Genomic DNA, 21776 nt, shown 5'->3' on the forward strand with positions numbered 1-21776 from the left:
CAGCGCTGCATCGTCGGCACAGCTCTGTACGAGATTTAAGCCCAGCTCGGCTCTCGCTGTGTCTGTGCCCTCGTTAATCCATGACCTGGGTAACCGAGAGTTTCCTGCAGTACCATCCCTTTCTGTCCCTAGGATGTTTGAGCGCAGATTTCAGCAAATAACGATTATTCTCTTTTTCTTCTCTCCATCCATCAGGAGCTGGTCAGACTCACGATTGAAAAGCAGGAGCATCCCTCCCCGACAAGCCCAGTTAAACCCAGTTTACCAGCATGTAAATCTGACAGGTGGGTCACTGACAAGGAGTTTTTCTGCGTGCAGGACTAAACAGAAGGGATAATTTCTGACTGGTGATAGTTGAGTTAAAGCATTCAGTTATTCTTCACAGAGGGTAGCGTAATGTCTTTTATGTAGCCTCATCCACTGCAGTGGGATCACTTACAGAGAATTATATGCTGTGGTAGGGAAGGTACCAAAATCTGGCAATGAAACATCACTTGGCCGTGACACGTGCACATGGTATTCTGCATATACATGGAATTCCACCTGCAGCTGCAAATTCCACCTTCTGCTGTAGGCGCCTCTCATATTGCATATGATTTAAAATATGTATTAATCTCTCAGCCTGCTGCATTCCAGCTGTGTTTTATGGTCTACAATCTGTCTTTTGCTTGTTGCAGCCCATCAGAACTTCCCCTTACAGACCGAGAAATGGAGATCCTCAACAAAACAACTAACATGACTCAATCCAACGAGCTACTGACCGACTCCATGGATGAAGAAGTTGCACCACCTAAACCCCCTCTGCCTAGCATTCGTGTGGCAGAAAACAGGTAATACTGGCCAACCAGCTGACTGAAAAATACTGGTGGCTCTTACCAGCTTCTTGTTTTTTGAACAATCTTGGCAAAATGTGCACAAGAGAGGTCATGAGGAGGGTCAGTGATGCCTCTGAATTTACAGTTCTCCAGAGTAATTCTTCCCTGCTCCTGGACTCTGTTTATGACTTTGTGTTCTCTCTGTCCTGTTTTGAGCAATACTCTTTACTATCTGTTTTTCCTTTCCCTCTTTTTATGTGAGGATAGAGCTGTGCCCTGAGATCCATATGTGAGAGGCATCCCATAAACGCATGAGAACCTTATTTAAAACTATGTGAATACCACACTGTACAGCAGCGTCCTGTGCTGTTGTATCCAATGGGAGATGTTCTGTCCTGCAGATCCAGGTTGTTCTGTGTTGCTTATCAGCTTAAGAGTGAAAGGAGCCAATACTGTGTGAAAAAAATCTTTTACTTGGTTGTTCTTACCCCATTCTACGAGTAACCACATGAAAGTTTCTATGTGCTATTTTGAGAAGGAAGAGAAAACCCCCAGTTTGCAGGTTTTTGGTCTGGGCGTATGATGTTTTTCTTCTCTTGTACTGGCGCTAATGAATGGCGTGAAAAATACGTGTCATGTGCTAATTTGAAAATGTGGCACCAAGAGCTGTGGCTGGCAAAAAGAATCACATTTTTTATGAATTCTCACGGGTTATATAAAAATTTCCTGGTATATTCCAGGAACAGAATATGTGGGTTCTTGGGAACCTCGCAGGCTCAATGATTACCAGAATTATGTGTCATTAGAAGCAAAACCGAAAAGTACAGTACAGGGGTTAAAATCTCACTAGTTACTGCTAATGTGTGTATCTGAAAAAGATTCACGCCAAAACATGGGCCCTCACGGTACACACGGTGAGAGCAGCACAGGCCATCTTCTTCCCTGAAGTTCACCAAGAGAGTTTTACTTTGAACTCTTTACTTACTCTCTTACTCGAACCAAGAGAGTTCACCAAAAGAATTTTCCTTTCCTGTAAGTTTTTGAAACTTTGAATATTTTTCAAACCTGGAGGGTTTGAGGAGTAGGGACTTCTGTGAATGGAAACAATATTTGGGTCAACCAAAACATTTAATCTGGATTTTTACCGCTTTTATTAAGAAATAATTGCTGTGCTAATTAGCTCCATTTAAAATAATTTTTAAAACAGCAGTTGTTTTTGTTGAGAAATACCAACTTTTTTCCAACCTTAAAAAATAAATCGCTGAACAGGACCTTACCTGTGAGGGTATTCTTAAATTAATATTTGTTAGTGGATACGCTTTGCTGAATAGCTTCTGGCCAGCTTTGGACCTGTCAGCTTTGAGCCTGGCAAGTCAAAGGCTTTCTGGAAAACAAGCTTGTGAAGGCTCTAAAAGTCTTTTTGCTGAGGGAGTAATGGAAGCCCTGATGCCTGTTGTGTCTTGCAGCCCTCCACCAGCGTTGCCCCCTAAAAAACGGCAGTCAGCACCTTCCCCAACCAGAGTGGCAGTTGTGGCCCCCATGAGCCGAGCCACCAGTGGGTCCAGTTTACCAGTTGGAATCAACAGACAGGTAACGGTGTAACCCCGTTGTGGAAGCCAAGGGAAACGTGCTGTGAGCTTTAGCAGAAGCTCAGAGAGGTGCCGTTCCCTGCACGCGGCTGCTCGTCCCAAACAGCCCCGTACGGGAGAGCTCTGGAGCGCGAGTTTTAGTGGCAGGAACATCAGTGTAATAAAGAATGTGAACAGATAATTTTTTTTTTTTTTTACAGTGTTGTTGGATTTAATTAACAAGTTGCTACAAACTTCGTTGCCTTGAGCTGTGGCAGAGTGTGAGGATGCGAGTGGTCGGATAGCTGGGGGCGCAGAGGGGCTGGCTGAGCTTGCTGGGGTCTCAGCAGGGTTTACTTACAGGCCAGGGAGCGTGTGGCACATTGAGATTAGAAACCCATATTCATCCAGTCACAATTAAAACATCTTTTAATCCAAGTGGTAGTTTGAGCAACTGCTCTGACCACTGCTGGTGCTTTGGGGAAATTGTTAAATTTTCTGGCAGAAAAATGGAAAACTTGGGACTGCACATGTTAATCATATTCCATCGCTTGTGCTAGCCTGGTGTTTATGAGATTGTAAATGGCTGGGTTTGCTTTACACATTCAGGAACTTACTAACTCAGCAGTGAGGACCTGGATCCTATTAAATAGCACCAACATCAAATCTTGTCCTCGTCCCCAAAGCCTCAGCTCTGGCTTGGGGAGCCTCTGCTGTCGGTTGGCTGACCCAGAAAAAGCCGTGGCAGTTCTTCAGTCACTAGTACAATCACATTTAGGTGGTTTTGCAGGAGAGGGAGTACTTGAGGGGTTCACTTGCAGGTTGATAAGCGTGAGGTAATTTCCAAAATAGAAATGCAGTCACAGGCACAAAGTTGTGTCTCACTGTAGCATATTTCCCCTTTGCATGCACCTGAGCTAACCAAATGTTTGCTAGAGCCCCAGGGATTTGATCAGAAATCTTGCATTCTGGTTACCTAGTATCAGTGATCCGACAAGCAGTCATCAGGTGTGTGTAACGGTGAGGAACATGGTCATCTTCTCAGCGTCTGTGAAGTCCACTGTGGGTCACAGCATGCCCTGCCTGGAAGCAAGAACACATAGAGCTCCCTGGCGTGGGCCCTTTACCAAATCACAGGTTTTCTGTGTTCCTGACGAGCTTTTCTAACCAGAGAGGGTGAGCAGCAGTGATCCTCTCCCCTCCTGGTTTTCTTAATGTGAGGTGTTTGCTCCTTGACCTCGTGCTTGCTAGCAAGCTGCCAAGAATGACAGTGGTTTGGTTTTTTTGCTTAAGGATTTTGATGTTGACTGCTACGCCCAGAGAAGGTTGTCGGGGGGAAGCCACTCCTACGGGGGGGAATCTCCTCGCCTCTCGCCGTGCAGTAGCATCGGCAAACTCAGCAAGTCTGACGAGCAGCTCTCTTCCCTGGACCGCGACAGTGGTCAGTGCTCACGCAACACAAGCTGTGAAACGTTAGGTAAGCGGGGGGTTGTCCGGGGCCGCTGGAGGAGCCCCCTTCGCTCTCGTTTGGGAGCTGTCGTAGCTGTGATGCAGCAGTAAATGGATTGTGCTTGCAGCTGTCACCGTGTCGTTGCTGCAGGCGGTTGTGTGCAGAATGATATTCTGTCGGATAGGAAAAAGCCCGAGGGAATGTGTTTCCCTAGCTATGGATGATTGTGTTCAAAGTCAGTTCAGCTCTCAAGTGGAATGTTTTGTTGATTTCAGCCTTGTCTGCAGAAATGACAGTTCTGGTAGACTAAAGCGATGTTGTTTCCATGTACTAGGAAAGAAAAATATAAATGTGAAACATAAATAATCTCTGCAATGATCTACCTGCAGCAAGGAAGTACCACTCTGATTAAATGAACTGATTAATTAACTGATGGAATGGGAGGGGCAGAACTGACAAAAGGGCTACACAGTAAAAGAAAGAAACTAATGCATCATTCTCCCGTCCCCTCTGTTTAACCAGATCAATCGGATCACTATGATCCGGATTACGAATTCCTGCAGCAGGACCTCTCAAATGCCGACCAGATCCCTCAGCAGGTGCCAGGTATCCTGAGCCCGTTGCCAGAGTCCTTGGGTGAGTCTGGCTCCCCTTTCCATGGACATGCTTTCCAGCTCCCGCAGGGCAGCTCTCCTCCGCTGGAATTCTGCAGCCTCTCGGGAGCAGCACAGCCGACAGAGACTCCTCCAGCTTTACCAGAAAAGAAGAGGAGGAGCGCAGCCTCTCAGACTTCAGATAACTCAGGCTGCAGGGTGTCCTACGAGAGGCACCCTTCCCAATACGATAACATCTCGGAGGATGACATGCAGAATGCAGTGTCTGTCCCATCAGTACCCTTCACGCCGTTTGCTGCTGTTTTGCCTTTCCAGCAAGGAAACTCTTCAGCACCCGTTGAATTCATTGCCGACTTTGCTGCTCCAGATTCTAACAGTGACCCAGAGAAGCCACCACCTCTGCCAGAGAAGAAAAACAAACACAGTAAGGAAGTTCTTGTGTTTGCGTTTTACTTTTACCTTTCCCTTTCCTTGCAGTTGCGCTTCTGATGACCACTAAGTAATGGTGAACCCAAGGTCATGCCTTTGCTTATGTGAGGCTGAGTTTCAAAATCAGTCAGTGTCAAAGGCATGGAAGGGAAGTGTCAGTCCTTTGATGGGCAGGGAGTGACTCTTGGAGCCAGGAACGACCCAGGCCCAGGGGATCTGGCATCCCGCAGCATCTTCATTACTACAGTGAGACCATTTGACTTCTCTGTTTACCTGAGTGCGAATCTTTAAGGCACACTGCCCTACAGATCTTCCTGGTTTAGCCTCCCCTTTAATGTCCATTCCTTCCCCCCTGCCCCCATTTTATGAATGTTTTCCCACTGCAGAAAAGAATTGAGTACTCTCCAAGAGCTCGGAGAAAGGGCTGCTTTTCTGTCCAAAACCAAGCATTGCCAGAGCAGTTACTTGGCAATAGGAACATAGTCACCCACATAGCTGTGCAAGACAACACTATTAACCTAGTGTCCAGTACTGCTGTTTTGTCACAGATCTCATTTCCTTTGGATGCCTAAGAATTTCCCACATCGTTAAAATGAGCAGCCTCTAAACGCGAAGGCTCGCCATCCCCAGCCAGACTCCTGGCACACCAGTACTGACTCTGACTCACGCTCACGACCTTCTTCTGATTTCCTGATTTTCTGTTCGTGGCTGAAAACATGTGAAACCTCTTGCCAAAAAAGCAGCCATACCGATCCTCCAAGGAAGGCTGTGGACTACATAGTGAGATCCAGCAGATGTTAGCTTAACTAGTCGATGTTAGTTTACTAGTCACTGGCTCGCTTTGCAGTTGGATGTTGCATCTGGATCAACAGCGCTACGTTGTATGGCCGACAGCCCCAGTGAAGAGCTGATTCGAAAATGCTGAGTTGACCTTCTGACTCATTTCTGTAGTTTATAGTCTCTTTTGCTGAGAATAAGGTGGAAGTGAGATCGGTGTGTCGTGCAGCAGGGTCGGTGTTCTGTCCGTTTCTGTGATAGTTCACTGTGCCAGCCAGGTGTTTTTTTAAAGTACATCATTGGCTGAAAGCATTGCCATTATCCCTACTTAAGTCCATATTGGTAACCCTCTGGGATTTTAATCAGACCACAAGGCTTGACCCATCTGAAAGTGGAGGTCTTGTAGTTCAGTGTCCCCATACGCAGGAAATCACTGTTGTCCCTCTCCAGTAAGCACGCAGTTAAAAGATACTGAAAGCAGCTATAAAGGAGCTTAGATGTTTGTCTGTAGACACCAGAAAGGAAATAAATGCTGGCACAGGGCATGTCCAGGGTTGGTTGTTACGGCTCGTGCTGTTCAAAATACTCTCTGGCAGTACCTGCTGCAAGGGGGGGTGGTACAGAGGCCCCTTACTGCAGGATCAGGTCCTTGTGGGCTCTGCATATTAATAACGAGGGCTGGCTCCAAGTGGTTTTACACCCTGAAGGCTGGGATGGATGCAGGGAGATGCATCCCTGTACACGTAGGCAGCTTTAGCAGGGGGGGCCGCCTGCGTGAATCTTGGCTAAGAGCCAATCTGACAGTTGAAAGGGAGACCTGGGCTGTTTGCTTTTCTCTTTAAGCCTCACGTCTTTGTTTTCTGTTATCATGTGAGATGTCAAGGAATTACTTAAAAACAATTTTAAAAGCTATCTTCTCTTTTATTGCCTGTGCACACTTTTAACCTCAATACCAAGGCCTTGTATGTGAATTTTCTTTGATGTTAGAATAGAGTTAATTGTCATCTGTAATCTGGCACTATCAGAAGCTCTTGGAGTATTCATCAGATTGCATTGTTAGGGAAGGTAGAAGCTGCTATCTACTGTGTTGTCAGCTGTGATGGTTTGATAAAGCATCCTTGCTGCAAAGCTTGTATTAATATTTGTGCTAATTCCTTACTGCTGTGGATTTTTTAATTGCATTCAGGTGACACTGAGAACTCGTTTTAGATTTTCTTTACTCCATAGTATTTCACACCGCAGATCTGTGGTTGTTAGTTTTACTTTTATTTTCAACATTAAAAGGGCAGTAAAACATTACTCAGGCTGTACGGTAGCACCCAGGATTTTTTTGCCTGGAGGCTGATGCATGTAGATATTCGTGTGTAATCCCATGCGTGAGGCATCTCTGCTTCCACAACTCCAGCAAACTCCTGGGGTCCGGAGCTGATGCATGAACTCATTAAAAAGATCTAGAGGTCTCGCAGATGGGACTTGGTTGTAGTCCCTTCGTTGTGGGTCATCTTTTGGTGGCTGGTGGGAAATGTTGCAGCAGAGACTTTGGTCTTGTAATTGATAATATACAGCAAATCCAGCCTGAGTTACCACGTGTGGTGGTGTGAGCTGTGCTCAGAGGGACCTCCAAGAGTTGACTTCTGTATAATTTAAACAGAGGAGTGATAAGCCTTTTAGTCTGGCATGAATTATTGTTATTTTACTGTGCTGTAAGAGTACGTCTTATTGTGCTAAGGGCAAATTACTCCAGACTCGTGCTCCAGCATCGTGCTCCTGCTGTACAAGACACAGACACGGAGCAGCTTCTGCCACGAAGAGCCCAGAGTCAGAAATAACAAGATCCTCGCCCCAAACAGCTTGGAAACTAGTGGTGAGGCACTTACTCATGTTTCCCTCCTGTCAGTGGGAACAAAATGCAGCCTGGTGCCCCGTAAGCAGCTGGTATTTAACCGCAGGAACCATGCTGAGGGCAGCCTGGGCTTTGCCAGCGGACAACGCCAGCTCTTTGAAAAACAGCTCTCCTCCCGGAGGTGACAGCAAAGACGGGCTTATTTGACCTTGACTTCTCCAGTGAGTTGATGTGCAGTATAGCTTAAGAATTTCCATTATTTTGGCTCTTGCCCATGCACACGAATCTGTTGCACTTGTTGGGGGCCAGTTGTAACACAGGCTGCTGACACGGCGCCAGGAGCTGGGCTGGACCTTCAGTGAGCCTTCTGCACGGGACGCTGCTGTGCCTGACCTGTATTGCAGATGTGCCTTATTGCTGGGAAGCTTCTAGCAGTTCCCTGCAGACCCCGACAACTGCTGGTCCGAGGGTGTTTCCCTGCTAAGAGGTGGCTCGCTGCCGTCGCTCCTCTCCTGCAGCCGCTCTCCCCAGCGGAGCGCACCGGCCGCGCGGTGAGCTGGCTCGGGCATTGCTGGTGCGCCCCGAGCAATAGCCGTGACTTCTACCATGTGGGGAGAACTGGTGTGTGCTAGAAATCCCGGGGCAGCTTCAGCTCCTTCAGAAATGATGGCCGAGGCACTGCAAGCAGATTGCTGGGAAGGTGTTCCTAGCCTCAGTCTCAAGCTTTTATTTTTTTAATTTCAAATATTTTTTGTCTGGGTTCACAACTGACATAAGCTGGGCACGGTGCTGTGACGGGAGAGGTGTCTCTCTCACGCCTGCCTCCTCTGCCTTCAGACTGTGTCGCTCCACCCTGGCTGCTCTCCGAGGAGGCTGCGGCCCTGTCTCTCCCTCTGCTCGGAGTCGTTGCAGGGCGTGCAGCCTGGTCTGAGCTGGTGATGTAATTTCCCATCTGCTTTTTAAATTTTCTGCCTTGTTAAAAACCACAGCAGAGAGGGAAGGGGATGGAGGGAGAGGGGGGAGAGAAGACCCTTTGCAAACAGCAGTCTCCGGAGTGGTCCTTGCTCCCTTTCTCTCTTGGGGTGCCCATTTTAATTTGTGCTCTGCAGTCTCTACTCCTGAGCCAGGTTTGTATTTCACCATCCCAACTGTTTTTCATTTCACCTAAAACCAGAGAAGACGACAAAATAGAGGCAGACGTGCTCCCCCGCCCTGGACTAGTTGTAACAAGCAAGGCAGGGGAGCTGCCATGGCGATGGGATGCATTAGCCTCATAAAGAGCTGAGATAAAAGAGCTCTTCATTATTCCCTTGCAGATTGAGTTAAGGCTCTCAACAGCATTCAGGCTTACTACCTTGAGTTAACAGTAATTTAATTTTACGGAAGTGTCTAATGTGATGCCCTTTGCGCCAACACTTCCCGAGCTGTAGTGTCACGCAGGCGTCTGAACCCAGGAACTCACAGCGTGACCCTGAGTGTTGTCTCCAGATGTGGACAGTGAAGCACTGGGTTTGTAGGTAACTCCGCGTTTTGTAGGTAACTCCGCGGGTTGCTCTGAATTAGAATGTCTGCTGTGCTATACCAGGACTGCCAAGCCTGGCTTCTTGGCTTTTGTCCTGCTCAGTTGATGAGCTCTCAAAATGCGGTCTTTTCCCTCGAGCTCTTGTCCTCTACACTTCTGCAAGGAGTCTTGAGCCTTAGTTCACTTTTGCTGCTAGAGAATTATCTTTCCTAAGCCTTCTTTGGATCTTATCCTCTAAAGTTGTAGTACGATACCAAGGCATTTTTCAGGGCACAGGTATTAATAGGAGTACCTTAGTCAACCAGATCACTGATATTTGAAAACAGTATTTTGGCAATTCTATCTTTTCTACATCGAGACTCCTTCACCATGATGTCAAATAAGAGAACATTGCCAGAATGTGCTTCTTTTTTCCCTGTTAGGCTGAAATTCACTTGCATGACCAGATTTGATCTTGGCTTTAACATGAGTTCAACAGCAGCAGATGATGGGCACAGACGCACACCGGCACGCGTGTGCTTGCAGTCTGAAACCTCTGTCGCACCCCCTTCCAGGAGGAGAGGTCCGAAGCAGCAAGGGTGGTGACTTACCTCTGTGAAGTGGTGCCGAGAAGGCAGGAGGGTGGCGGGGGGACGAAGAGGAGCAGGGCTGGGGTAGCCGGGGGTACTGGAGGTCAGAATTTCAGCAGCCTTGGCAGAGTGGTGCGGGAGCTGGCGGTGCTGCGGGACACGGACACGTTGTCCACTGGCAGCACCGTGTGGGGTCACAGGATGGGGACAGCAGCTGTTACCGGTGGGGGTTGAAATCCGTCAGCTGAGGTTTCCTGTGCTCTGACAGCCACAACCTTTTCTTATTATTATTTTTTAATTCTTTATTCTATTTTTTTGGAGGAGGGACATCATTCTGTGGGAAGGGGCAGCTGCGTTAGCTCCAATTCTAAATAGAGTTTAAAATATTAGAGGAAATCTGAAAAAAGGTGCAAAAGACAGGTGCGAAGCGACTCCTTCCTGCCAACACATTTGCACGGCTGCATCCTGTTTGACATCGGCTGGCCCGGGGAGCTGCCTTGGCAGGTGAACAGAGGGCTTTGCCTTGCAGCTAGTGTGGGAACCGGCTTCACCATGTGCGAGTGCTGCATTGTGGTCGCTGTATTTATAGCTTTCACTGAAGTCGTCCATTCACTTCAGCTGTACGACTGAAATGCCAGCAGAAGCTGAATAATTGCCGCCTAATGACCAGATTTACAAAAACTGACAACTGCTTGTTTATCAGGAAGGCGGGAGCAATGATCACAGAGCATCTTGCACGTGACAGCCTTGGTTAGTCCTTTTTATGATGCTTAAATACATCTGTTGCTCCCGTTCCCAGGTATATAGAAGAGAGTTCTTTCTTTATTTTACATTTATTAAGTACACGTCTGATCCTTAATAATTCTGGGGTTTTGTAGTAATCTTTCTATGACACTGTGTGTCATTCTCCCCCTCCAACACTAAAATATTGCAGCAGTAACTAATCCCCTGTCAGAGCTGCATAGGCAGACCTGCGTGGGCCTTTCCATAGATTTTTGGAAGGATATTGTACAGATGGAAGAGTCCTCTAAAGGAGATTGGATGCCATTGAGCATTGCCATTGAAGCACATCTCAGAAATCCGTTTGAATCAGTTGGATTCAAGAATTGGAGATGATAAGATGCTTTTAGAAAGAGATGGTAGCAAAGGGTGTTGGATTTGAGCTAGGGAGATAGGAAGGCATTCAGTGGCATTTTTAAAAGCGAAGTCTCTTGTGCCAGCATTGGCAGTGGCATATAAATAGCTGAGGGAGAGGTACACCCAGTCTCACAGGTAGGTGTTCTCCGATAACACTTTTATCAGCTTGCTAGAATGGAGAAAAGCTGTAAGCCTCCTTGTTCTCAAAATCTTGCTGACTACACATATGAGATTTATTATAGGCACAGGATTTGTTATAGATGTATTGTCAAGGTTGCATCTTTGTGCAGGATGATTTGTGGCTCCTAGAAAGCAGACTGAAGTTATTCTGTTTCTTTTGGTGACTTTGGGCATTAGCTGTTGAGGAATACTCTCAAAATTGCCATGGACTACGTGAGGACGGGATTTGGGCTAAGCGGCAGTGGATCAGCCTTCTCCAGTAGCTGTTTGGAGATCTCACTGGTTTGAGCAAAACTCTTGCCAGATACCTCTGTGGCCTGTGGTTGGTTGTCGTGCGCTGGTTCGGAGAACGGGATATTCAGATCCTTTCCTGCAAGGAGGATGGCAGCTGACTGTGTTACCTGCCAGCCTGCTGCTCCCGGCCTGCCGCAAAGCCCGAGTAAGAGTGGCATGGCCTTACTGCTACTTTATTTTGAGAATGCCTGCTTGTTGCATCTGCAGCCTGTGGACCAGCAGCAGTGATGTGACCTTTTTTTGCAGTGATGGCGTATATGCAGTTTGTAGAAGACTACTCAGAGCCGCAGCCGTCCATGTTCTACCAGACCCCTCAGAACGAGCACATCTACCAGCAGAAGAACAAGCACCTCATGGAAGTCTATGGGTTCAATGACCCCTTTATCAGCTTAGACCCCTCTCAAGATCTGGCACCTCCTCCTGCTCTCCCACCGAAACAGCGGCAGCTGGTGAGTGAGATCCGCGGTGCCCTCCCTGGCAGGGCCCACCACCCTCCCAGGAGCAGCTCTGCTCTTGCTACTCCTGTTTCTGACAGGCTGCGGTGGTGGGAGGATGTCTCGTTGGTGTTACCACATCGTGCTCCTTGTCATCTCGTTAACATGTTTTTAGGCATTTTGCATCATCTACTTTGAGCTCCTTTCTAACCCCACATTCAGACTGTTCCCCATAAGCACTGAAAGTCCTAAAATGCCCTAAAAATTAAACATTAGTCTTCCACATGGCGTGGCTGAATCCATGCCAGACTGCAGGCTTGTGTAACGACAGCTGCTTTGAAGATTTTGACACACGGGGCAACGCGATTTTCAGGAGATTGCTGCACTGTTGTACCCAGTGCTGTTTTGAAACTGGTGTCAAGGATGCCACTAATAATAACCGTTTAAACATAATAACTGCTTTTATGGCTCAGTCTTCGCCAGAGACGCAGAACTTTGGTATAGCCATTAACTTGTGCGTGTTCTCTCCACGTTAGTCCCCTTGTGTGATTCAGGATTTTACCTGTTTTTTCAGTGCTCTGCTGGCCCTTCCAGCCTGCCACCACAAAAAGGCACATCCACAAGTGTATGTGTGCTGGGTTTAACAGTACAGCGAGTGTGATTTTCCATGTGGGGGATGAAATCCTGGCCGCAGTGATGGCAATAGCCTCAGTGGAGCTGGGATTTTGTCATATTTCTTTTTAAGGGTCCTCCTTTCTTTTAACTCTTTTTTTTTTTTTTTTTTTTTTAAACTCCAGCCTTGGGGGTTTGTTTATATTAATTATCTGATTTGCTCTTTTTAAAAAAATGCATCTTTTGTGCTGTTGTAGCTAACTTAAGTTGGCCACGGCTTTAACAAAACAGGAGGAAATGTGGGAACAGAGCCACGGTCTTACCATCATGAGGGCGGCTGTTGCAATATTTCTTCATGCTATCTGTGCTAAAGTTTGACTGTCCCTAGGGTGTTACTTTTTAATCAAATGGAAAAAGCAACCGAGAACTCTAATTTTGGACTTTGCATTACTACATTCCTGTGATGCAGGTAGGAGTCCTAAAAAAATAAAGTAGCATTTCTGGCTAAGCTAAACTGAGCATTATGCATTATTGCTTTGTGGGATGAGACCTTAAACACCAGCATCCCGTCTGCTTTGCGGGGACACTGAAGCGTCTACAGGAGTCCTCTCTGAAGGATCAGGGAGTTCTCCAGAGTCTGTGGTCCCTTTGTCAGTGTGAGCCTTGCACTGACACGTGTACCTTGTAGTCCCTCGCCCTACTCTCTAGTGATGGTTTCCAGTGGTGACTTGGTCTACAAGGTCACGAGGGAGGTGTGTAACACACAGATTTACTGTAGCCGGTGTGCAGGAAGGAAATTCTGCGCCTTTTCTGAATTTGTGGGCTGAAGCAAAGCATTTCTTTGCCCTTTAATCATTCTCTAGGCAGCCAAGTTGTCACTGGTTTGCCCACTAGGCATTTTTGTCATCTTGCAAGCTGATGCCATCAAGGTGTTGCTTGCAGTTCCCCTGAAGTGAAGGTTTCTTCAAGTGCAGCCTCCCACCCTTACCTTCATCTCGCTGGTAGGGAGGTGGTGCAAGCAGACGATGGCTTATTCAGCAATCACCATAAAAGCCACGAGACTCTTGTTCCTCTGCTCCTGCTGCCATGAGAGTTTCTGAAACAGCAGATCACACGGGCATCAGCTGCTCTAGCAGTAGGCAAGTTTTGCTGGATGGACTCCTCTATAAAATAATAATTAGGAAGTCCTTTCTTGTGAGCTTCAGATGTTATTTATGAAACAGTTGTACATTATATTCACCAAGTGAGAGCTGAGAAAATCTAGATATACCTTAGCCTCCCTCATGCTCCTTACTATAGTGGGATTCAGGAGAAATTCCTTGATAGTATTTGTTACTTGCAGTGTAATATCTCCCTCTTGTGCAAGTGATATATCATTTTGGATTGGACTGAACAATGGCTGGACATCACTATTATCCCATGGCTCGGCAGTACCAGTGAGGGTCCATAGATCACACTGGAAAGACCAAGTTCCCAATCTGCAGGCTGCCACAAAAAAGTAGCAGCAAGAGGTGGCTGCTTAACAGCCAGTTTGGGCATCTGCCCCCCACACCACGGCGGAAAAAGGGCAGCGAGGAACAGCTTGCCTTTCGCCGCAGCAGCTGCCCAGGGGTGAACTGGAAGGGGGAGGCGAGACTTTATTTTTAAGGGATTTGTGAAACAAAGAAGGTTTGAACAGTGATTTTTGTCATGCCTCCTGAGCTCAAGAAAGGCATATTGGTGTGTCTGGCTTTGATGAACTGTGTGAACAGCTGTTCGTTTAGCAAGCCATTATATGCATTGTTTTACAGTTAGCATTTCTTATCCTTTATTCATAGCCTTTTCTGTGCTCTCTTTCTTTGTGTCTTCTGTCTCTTGCTTTCTTCCCCCTCTTCAGCAGGCCTCCTATGCTGCCTCTTCTTTCTCTTCTGTCTCCTACTGTGTCCAGCAAACTAAAGTGCCCTTCACCCCCGAGGACACCGGTGCCACTCAGGGCCTCACTATGTCAGTCTCTAACTCCTTTCTCAGCCGGCACAGCTCCTTTCCTGTGCAGTCGGTGAGTTGCTCTCCGCACTTTAACACGTGTGTGTAGTTGTGTCGGTGAAACGCTGGTGTGCCAATTCCGTGCTTACGTGGGTAAAGGTGAAGGTCCTTCTGGGGGCTTTTGAACCCGCGTAGTAATCAGCAAGGTGTGAAAAACTGTGTGTAAATCTTATTAAATGAGGCATGGGGGGGTTGTGGCTTTCATTACTTTATATACATGGCAGTATTGACATTTGCGGCGAGGAGAGCTGGCCTGTGTGCCCAGGCACACTCCGTTGACCTGCGTGTTCCCCAGGCTGCACGTTGGAGCTGCAAAGTCTTTTTGTTCCGTTGGCCAAGGTCAGCGATGTGGATGAGTTGATTAAAGGCTGCTGTGTGAGTCTGGCCTTTGGAGAAATAACAAGAAGCCATCCCCAAAATACATGGATTTAGTCAAACGTACGGAACAGTGGCTGCAGCTCCTTAATTATGTTTTTTTCTAGAAAATGGCCTCTGCCAGATCTTTCATCTCGTATTTGCTTGTCTGCTTCCCTTCACGTCTCCGTGGTCCCAAACAAGCTCAGTAAGCTTGTGTGATTTGCTGACAGATGAGCAGGGTTTGCTCTCCTACGGCACTTGTGAGCAGCCTGAAGAGAGAGCGTCAGGAGGAGCTGGGAATGCTTTAAATCAAAATAAGAATAATCCTAGAGCACTGTTAAATCTGCGATCAGCTGCTTAAATTAAATGGTAGTAATGACAAAGTGTTAATGTAATGAAATTAAATCTAACCGTGGGATTCCAACAGCTCATCAGTATGGGGCTCGTTTGCATGTAAAACTACGTGGTTATGCTCTGATTGCCGTGTGATGACAACTGAGAATAGGCTATTTTTTAACAGTGACCTGGATGTTTAGTAAATTAGACTTCTTCTGGAGAAGAAATTGTCAGACAAGACTTGAGAAAAATTTAGAAGTGTTCAATTAGTGTAATACTAAATATTTGAAAACGGTATCCTCCCACTGTGCCACTGCTATCTTCCCATTTCCACACTTACTCATTCTCTAAAAATTAGCGGTAATCATTGATCCGAAGAAGAAGAAAGTATTCAAGTACTTTACAAGTAGTGCTACTTCACAAGCAGTGAATTAAAGCTTTTGGCTTCCACTTGCGTGAGAGCGAGCAGCATGATAGTTCTGCTGCACAGATGAAAAGGTTACTGCTTGCATAAATTTGTGGTAAACAGTTCTAAAATTTGAAGTAATGCACAGGTTCTGAATTGTACAGCTCTCTTGTTTGACAGTGATCCTTGCAAGCAACTGTAAGACTTGGTAAAAGCACTTCACTATTTTTGTTTTAATTGGGAAGCTATAAATATGATACTATAATGTTCTAAAAATACGTGGGCACTTCTCATTTAAAAAAGCATCCTGGTTGGATTAAATGGTTACTACCTACTTAATTGTTCTGACCTGTTCTCATTTTGCTTTGGACTGTACTATTGTGAATATATTATTTTATGAAATGTTAAAACTTCATTCAAAAATCCTTACTTGTTCTTGCAAGGATTTGGTGAGGGGAAAATAAATGGCTGGAGCGTGAGGAACAATGAGAACAATTAGACAGTGCACAAAGGAAATAAACTGAGTTAAAAATGGTGATTTTTTCATTAATGCCTTTAAATTATGATAATCTCATACTTGCTCAATTCTCTAGCTGGTCTATTTTTTCACAGGCAAAAATGAGATTTTCGCTACGACAGTGCCTCTTTGTCTGCGAGCTGCAAAATACCAATGTCCTTACATGCATCATAGCTGACCGATGTAATACCATACCCGTGGTTTATCCCATTTTCCCTGTCCCTAATGAGACAGAGATGTGCAACAGCTGTCAAGGTTTGGATCGTTCCCAGGGTGACACCCTGCGTTTCAGCGCTGGGACGGACCAGGGTCTCCCGAGCAGTGGCTGGAAGGACCGTGAGGTTACACACGGGGGATGCCACAAGCTGCACCAGTAACACTTTAGGCACATGGCTCTGCTCCTCCTATTCTCATTCTTTATTTTTCCCCTCTCACCAGAGAAAGGCCACTCAAGTGAGCACTGTGGTGAACGATAAACATGTAAAAAAATAAGCAGTAGCTTTCCACCAGCCCCAGCAAGGGAGTTGGTGCGAGGGAGAGCGCGCCTTTCGCATACCGGCCAGCTGGGGAGCTGGCCTCCTGTGTGCCCAATATCAGTGGTGATTATCAAATCTCTTAAAATGATGTGTCTCCTACGTTAATCGTTATCCATTCTGGACAGGAAGCAAAAACCTCCCTAGATCACTACCAGGAAGCCAGCGCTGATAAACCAGCTGCTCTCCATTGACCCAACGTGAGCGATGCATTGCAGGTTTGCCGAGCGTAGCCAATTTTCAGAAAGTGCCCTGTGCTTTTTTCCTGCCCTGGAGTGGACAGCAGGAGTCAGTCCCAGAGGGAAGACCTGGCCTTGTACCCATCTGCTCACACGCAGCTGAGCCTACACCATGTTTTGCGTGTTAGCCCATTAGCTCTGTGCTGCAGGTGAGGGACTAGTGCCTTACTACTGATTTCAGGGGCTTAGAAAGACAGTTTTCAGACAGTGTTTTGAAGCAAAAAGAGAGGTGAAGTTGTTCAGAACATCTTTATTCTCTTAATATACGAATTTCTTTTCTAGAACCCCGACTTTTTCCTTTCCGATCAGCACTGCAGTCGCTGCTGCAGTCCAGAAGCTGCTGCTGCTCTGTCAGCCCACTAATCACGTTTTTCCCTTCTTTGCAGGAAATTGTGTCAGAGGTAATAGCTTTTACTGGATAGAGGCAGATCTTGAGCAACTGGATCAAGCCTCATAGGTTTGGCAAGTTGAGCTTGTTTTTTACCCAGTCTGATTCGCGTCTGGCCTCTGTGCCAGGAAGGGTCGTGTTTGTAGCGTGGGCCGATACTGTCAGGATCTGCAGCATCGTGTTCCCCATCCTGTGCACAGCTCAGACGTTAAATCGCGCATCGGAGGGACAGCCGGACTGTACTGTCAAGAGTCATTTCAGGGATTCCCATCTCTTTTGCAAGTACTTTCTGTTGCTAGACGGTAGGAAAGGAGGTATGCGACAAGAAAGCATCCTCCTTGGTAATTGCTGGCAGTAGTTTTTCTCTAGCTGATCACTTCCCTCCTTCCTTCTTGCGAAGGCAGAGACACTGTCCTTCAGTTTCTCAACTCCTTGTGCTGCTTGACTGGAAGTGGGTGGGCAGGTATCCAAGCGGCAGGAATCAAATCTCATTACTTCCCGGCAGCTGGGGAACTCTGCGCTGATAGAGGGAATCAGTCCGGTGACAAGCTGTACTGCTGACTTCCACAGGTTTTCCACCAAAGACTGTCAAAAGTCTTGCATTCCGTTACAGCTAGGAACATTTTCCTCACTGAAACAAGGAACGTGGTTGTTCTCCGAGGCATGTACATGCCACTGGTGGAAATTTGGCTGCATCCTCCACTATGGAGAAATAACGTGCCTTTCTCAAAAAGCTGTTTTTTCTTATGTTTTCTTTTTAATTAAGAAACATTTCCAGTAATTTTCCAGAAACCAAATTGGCTGTTGGATTCCAGCAGAAGGCGCGAGTGATTTCCTTATGAAAGCTCCAGCTCAGCGCTTCTGTTCTCACTTGTTCACACTCTTCTTGAGCAAATTGAGCAAGCACCCAGAAAATTCACAGCAACTGTTTTTCCTTCGTGTGCGTGCACTAACGTATGTTCAGGAAAAGGAGGGTCAGATAAGTGTTTAAAGATGCACGCAATGCAGACATGTGCTTCGCATGTTTTCCCCGCCTCAGTTGTGTTCAAGTAACTCGGTTCCAGTCTGCAACACACGCTCTGGTCCTCAGCAGGGACCGTGCTGGTTTGATTCATATGGTGGTCCGATGGTGGGAACCATGATCGGGCTGAGAGATTGTAGTGTGTGAGTTCATTTCTGTCCTAAGTAGGGTTTGGCTCATTAGGTCAGAGCAGAGGCAAGGAGGAAAAAAAGATTTGCATGCATTTAACCGGCTGCTGACTTCTAGGTATTGTTTCGCCTTTCCTGTTTAGCGTTCCTTCTGCGTTTGTGTTCATTTCCACTGCCCACAACAGGCCTGGATGGTGGTATTAATAGTGCTGTTGCATGCTGGCATCCCTGAATCCTGCTGAAAACCACTTCCTCCGGTGGTTTATACGTTTTTCATGCAGTTGGAGCACTATGGATCTCTGTGTAGGTCTCTCTAAGCAGTCCCCTGTTGACTTGATCGGCCACACGCACCACATTTTTTGTGTGACTGACTTTTTAGGAGTCTTGTCTTTGTCTCCAGGCTCAGCGTTTTAGAGATCTGCTGGCTAGATACGGTGGCATTGTCCACAAGCCAAACCAGAGTTGACACTGTAGGTGTGATCAGATTGAACTCCTGATAGCCTCAAAGAGAGAGGTGCACAATAGCATCGTTAATAAATCGTACAAATGTTTTCTTCCGTCCCTGCCCCTTTATTTGTTTTGTTGCAAAGGTGTAGAAGAATCCCTCCCGCTTTAGGAGAAGTTTGGATTGTGTGTTTTCTCGTGCAGAAGCCAGGACACCCTTTCCCACCAGGACACCCTTTCCCGAGGGAACAGCAAGCCCCATCCGTCCGTCTGCTGTGCTAGCCATTGCGTAAAAGCAGGGAGGTCAGCCGTGCGGCCGGGTCAGAGCCTTTGCTGAGAAACCTTCAAGCGTGGGGAGTTGCTGCCTTTCCTGTGGCAGCGCTTGAAGCCGTTCTGTTGGCAGCTTGTGTTTCCAGCCATTCATTGTAGGAGCATTTCCTTCCTCATTAGCAAAAGTACCTGGAAGCCCAGCATTGTGTCATGAGATAGGAAGTCTTTTCCAATAGCTGTCTGTGCAATTATATTCTAAGGGTGTAGCAGTTTTGTGCAACACCCAGTATTTTGGGAACATAGTTCTCTAGTGTTAGAGTTTGGGCATCCAGTTCTGGCGCGTTGCCCACATTGCTCTCTCAACAGCATTAGCAGTGGAGATCTAAAAGATTGATCCTTTCCTCTGATTGCTCCATGTTTTGGAAGCCTGATGGTCTGTCTGATCTGGGAGTGTGTGGCAGGGTCGCAGATTAATTTGGCAGAAGAAGTCCGTAGGGTAACTGAGAGGGCTGTGCTCAAAAGGTAAGGACTGTGTCTGCTGATGCTGCAGCTGCTCGGACAGCCGTATAATTGAAGGCAACTTTGAATTTAGGATGGAGACTGCCGTTACTCGCAACTAGTTACTGCCCGCATATAAACACCCCATCTCCCTGTTACTTGTGGTCAGCCATGCCTAGTGAACGCAGGGGAGCGTCACTCTTGAAATAAGTTTTCTATTAGAGCACTCATCCCCTGCCATCTAATCCAAATAAACGGTCGTAACGTCATTGACCTTTGGGACATCCTGTAACACTGCTGCTAGTGATGGAAAGCTGTTCTAAAATATTGACCGTTACAAAAAATCAAAGGCAGCAAATTGAAGACGTTGAGAGATGCCATCTCTGGAGGACCTCTGTGTGTCACGGTGTGCGGTGAACACTCGGGTCCGGGCACGTTGGCTTCCTGCTGTTCCCAGGAGACAAGATTGCGCTAAGCTCAAAGCGTGCTTTGTGGAAGTACTTACCAAGCAGCACATAGGTTTTGGGATGTTTTTAAATCCACTTTACTGGTGAGAGGAGAGGGGTCTCTCTCTTCTCCCTGTGTTGGCCATTTGCCGTCGTAGGTCAGGATCACTTGTGCTGGGAGATCGTATTCTGGTCCTGTGGTGGGAGCCTGGCAGCTTGGCCGGAGTTTGGGAAAAGGAAAGCATCCTTTCTCAAAGGATCCGGTTGCACACTGCTTTCTGGCTTTCCCCGAGATTATTTTGAAATACTTCACTTAAAGCAAAGCCATGGAGTAGGAGGTTGTGTCAGTACAGCCATAACCGAGGCCTTACTGACCCTGCAAGAAACCTCTGAGAAGCAGATTAAAACAAGCACTGATTTGTTTCCGAGATAAAGTGTTGCCTGTGATTGCTTGGGGGGAGGATGAGAGGGTGACTAGTTTTCTTGTGACAGTTCTGCTGAATGGACTGTCCCCTCCCCAAAAAAGTATGTCTTTTAAAGGATGACAGGGCTTCCAAGAGATGTACAACACCCAAACCCCATGGAAGCCGTTGCCACAATTCCTGCTGCAGCTGCTGGCTGGGCTGGGTCGGGCTGGGGAGCAGCAGGAGTGGGTGCCATATGGACATCATCTCCACCGCAGGGTGTTTTTTTCCCCTGTAAAAGTATGCTTCATTCTTGGCTCTTGTCCCAGCACGGCTGCATAGCTGGAATTCCAGAGCTGCTTGCAGGCTCCGGAGGAAGGAGGGGGCTCCCTGGCTCGCTTTCTACAAGATGCAACTTTACGACAAGATTGGAAGTTGAGAGCAGCCCGGCTAATTAATGCCAGTGCACCAAAGGCTTCTCTGCACTGTTGCCTTTGTTAACAGCATGCTGAGAGCATGTCTGCGTCATTAAATGGTTGTTCGCGGACCACATAATGAAGATGAATGCATTCTCCTGGGTACCTGGGCCTTAAACCGGCATTTTCAACCCATCTCATGCCAAGATATTGTTTTCAAAGGTGCATTGATGAGGCCGAGGAGAGATGAATTCATAGTGATCGTCCGTAGTAACGTATCCGCATTCAAACTTTTTAAATTTATGCAACGTTATGTTATAGTTAGGTCTAAATTGCCTTTGAGTTGGGATTAATGTCTCTGGAAGTATGCAAGGCAGAAGCTGTGCACGTTTTCCTGCCCCAGGAGCAGTAGTTCCTCTCCCCGAGCTCCAGCTCAGCCTGCCAGCAGTGTACCAGGCAGCATCTCAGCTGCCGAGCCTCCCGCCCGGCGTTTGGCCTGAACTAACCTGCCGGCACCATCACGCGGCGCGAGAGCATCGCGGGGTGCCGCCTGTCCCAGAGTCACTTGGTTGAGGACAGTAATTTCCTTTCACTCGTGCCCTGCGTGAGCTCCGCTGCTGCTCGGCAAAAGCCTGGCTTTTTCTCTGGGTTCAGCAGGTCAGAGACAAAAACCCTTTGGGACTTCTCGGTGGAAGATGTCCATCAACTACAAAGCGAGGGACAGCATATGCCGCCGATCTCCTGTGGGCGCAGGGAGCTCAGCTCTAGGGGAGCTGGCACATGGGTCCTCTTTGAGCAAATTATTTCCGTTACTGGAGCAGAGGATCTCATTATCGGGACAGCAGTTTGTTGAGTGCCTTCTCGAGAGCCGCTGCAGCAGTGGTTCTCCGTTTGCTTTGCTGCTGTTCTTTTTTGGGGTCTAGCCTGGGACCTGGGGTGATGGTTGGCATATTAGCGCCGGTGAGATCATGAAATACCAGGGAGACGGGGCAGGCATAATAAATCTGCTGAGCCAAGATGATGTCATGAGCCTGGCGTCTTACGAGGGATTTAGTGTTTTGTACCATGCAAGTGAAAATGAATAAATGTAGAGCATTTATCCAGGCA

The 21776-nt window shown here is 47.1% G+C and overlaps 1 protein-coding gene across 7 annotated transcripts in view; it reads left to right on the forward strand.

Moving 5' to 3' along the window:
- Positions 1-21776, forward strand: part of RAPGEF1 (Rap guanine nucleotide exchange factor 1) — an 89490-nt gene that overhangs the window by 47039 nt on the left and 20675 nt on the right. For 3 of the 7 annotated variants that reach the window (XM_063352710.1, XM_063352708.1, XM_063352711.1), the window contains 7 exons: positions 196-284; positions 678-830; positions 2282-2405; positions 3677-3860; positions 4356-4871; positions 11445-11647; positions 14121-14279. In XM_063352710.1, the coding sequence (XP_063208780.1) occupies positions 196-284; positions 678-830; positions 2282-2405; positions 3677-3860; positions 4356-4871; positions 11445-11647; positions 14121-14279 (1428 nt within the window). The remainder of the gene's footprint in view (positions 1-195; positions 285-677; positions 831-2281; positions 2406-3676; positions 3861-4355; positions 4872-11444; positions 11648-14120; positions 14280-21776) is intronic. The other 4 variants (XM_063352709.1, XM_063352712.1, XM_063352713.1 and 1 more) reach the window with 2 other exon arrangements.

This window comes from Chroicocephalus ridibundus, chromosome 15, assembly GCF_963924245.1.
Source record: "Chroicocephalus ridibundus chromosome 15, bChrRid1.1, whole genome shotgun sequence".
NCBI classification, from domain to species: domain Eukaryota; kingdom Metazoa; phylum Chordata; class Aves; order Charadriiformes; family Laridae; genus Chroicocephalus; species Chroicocephalus ridibundus.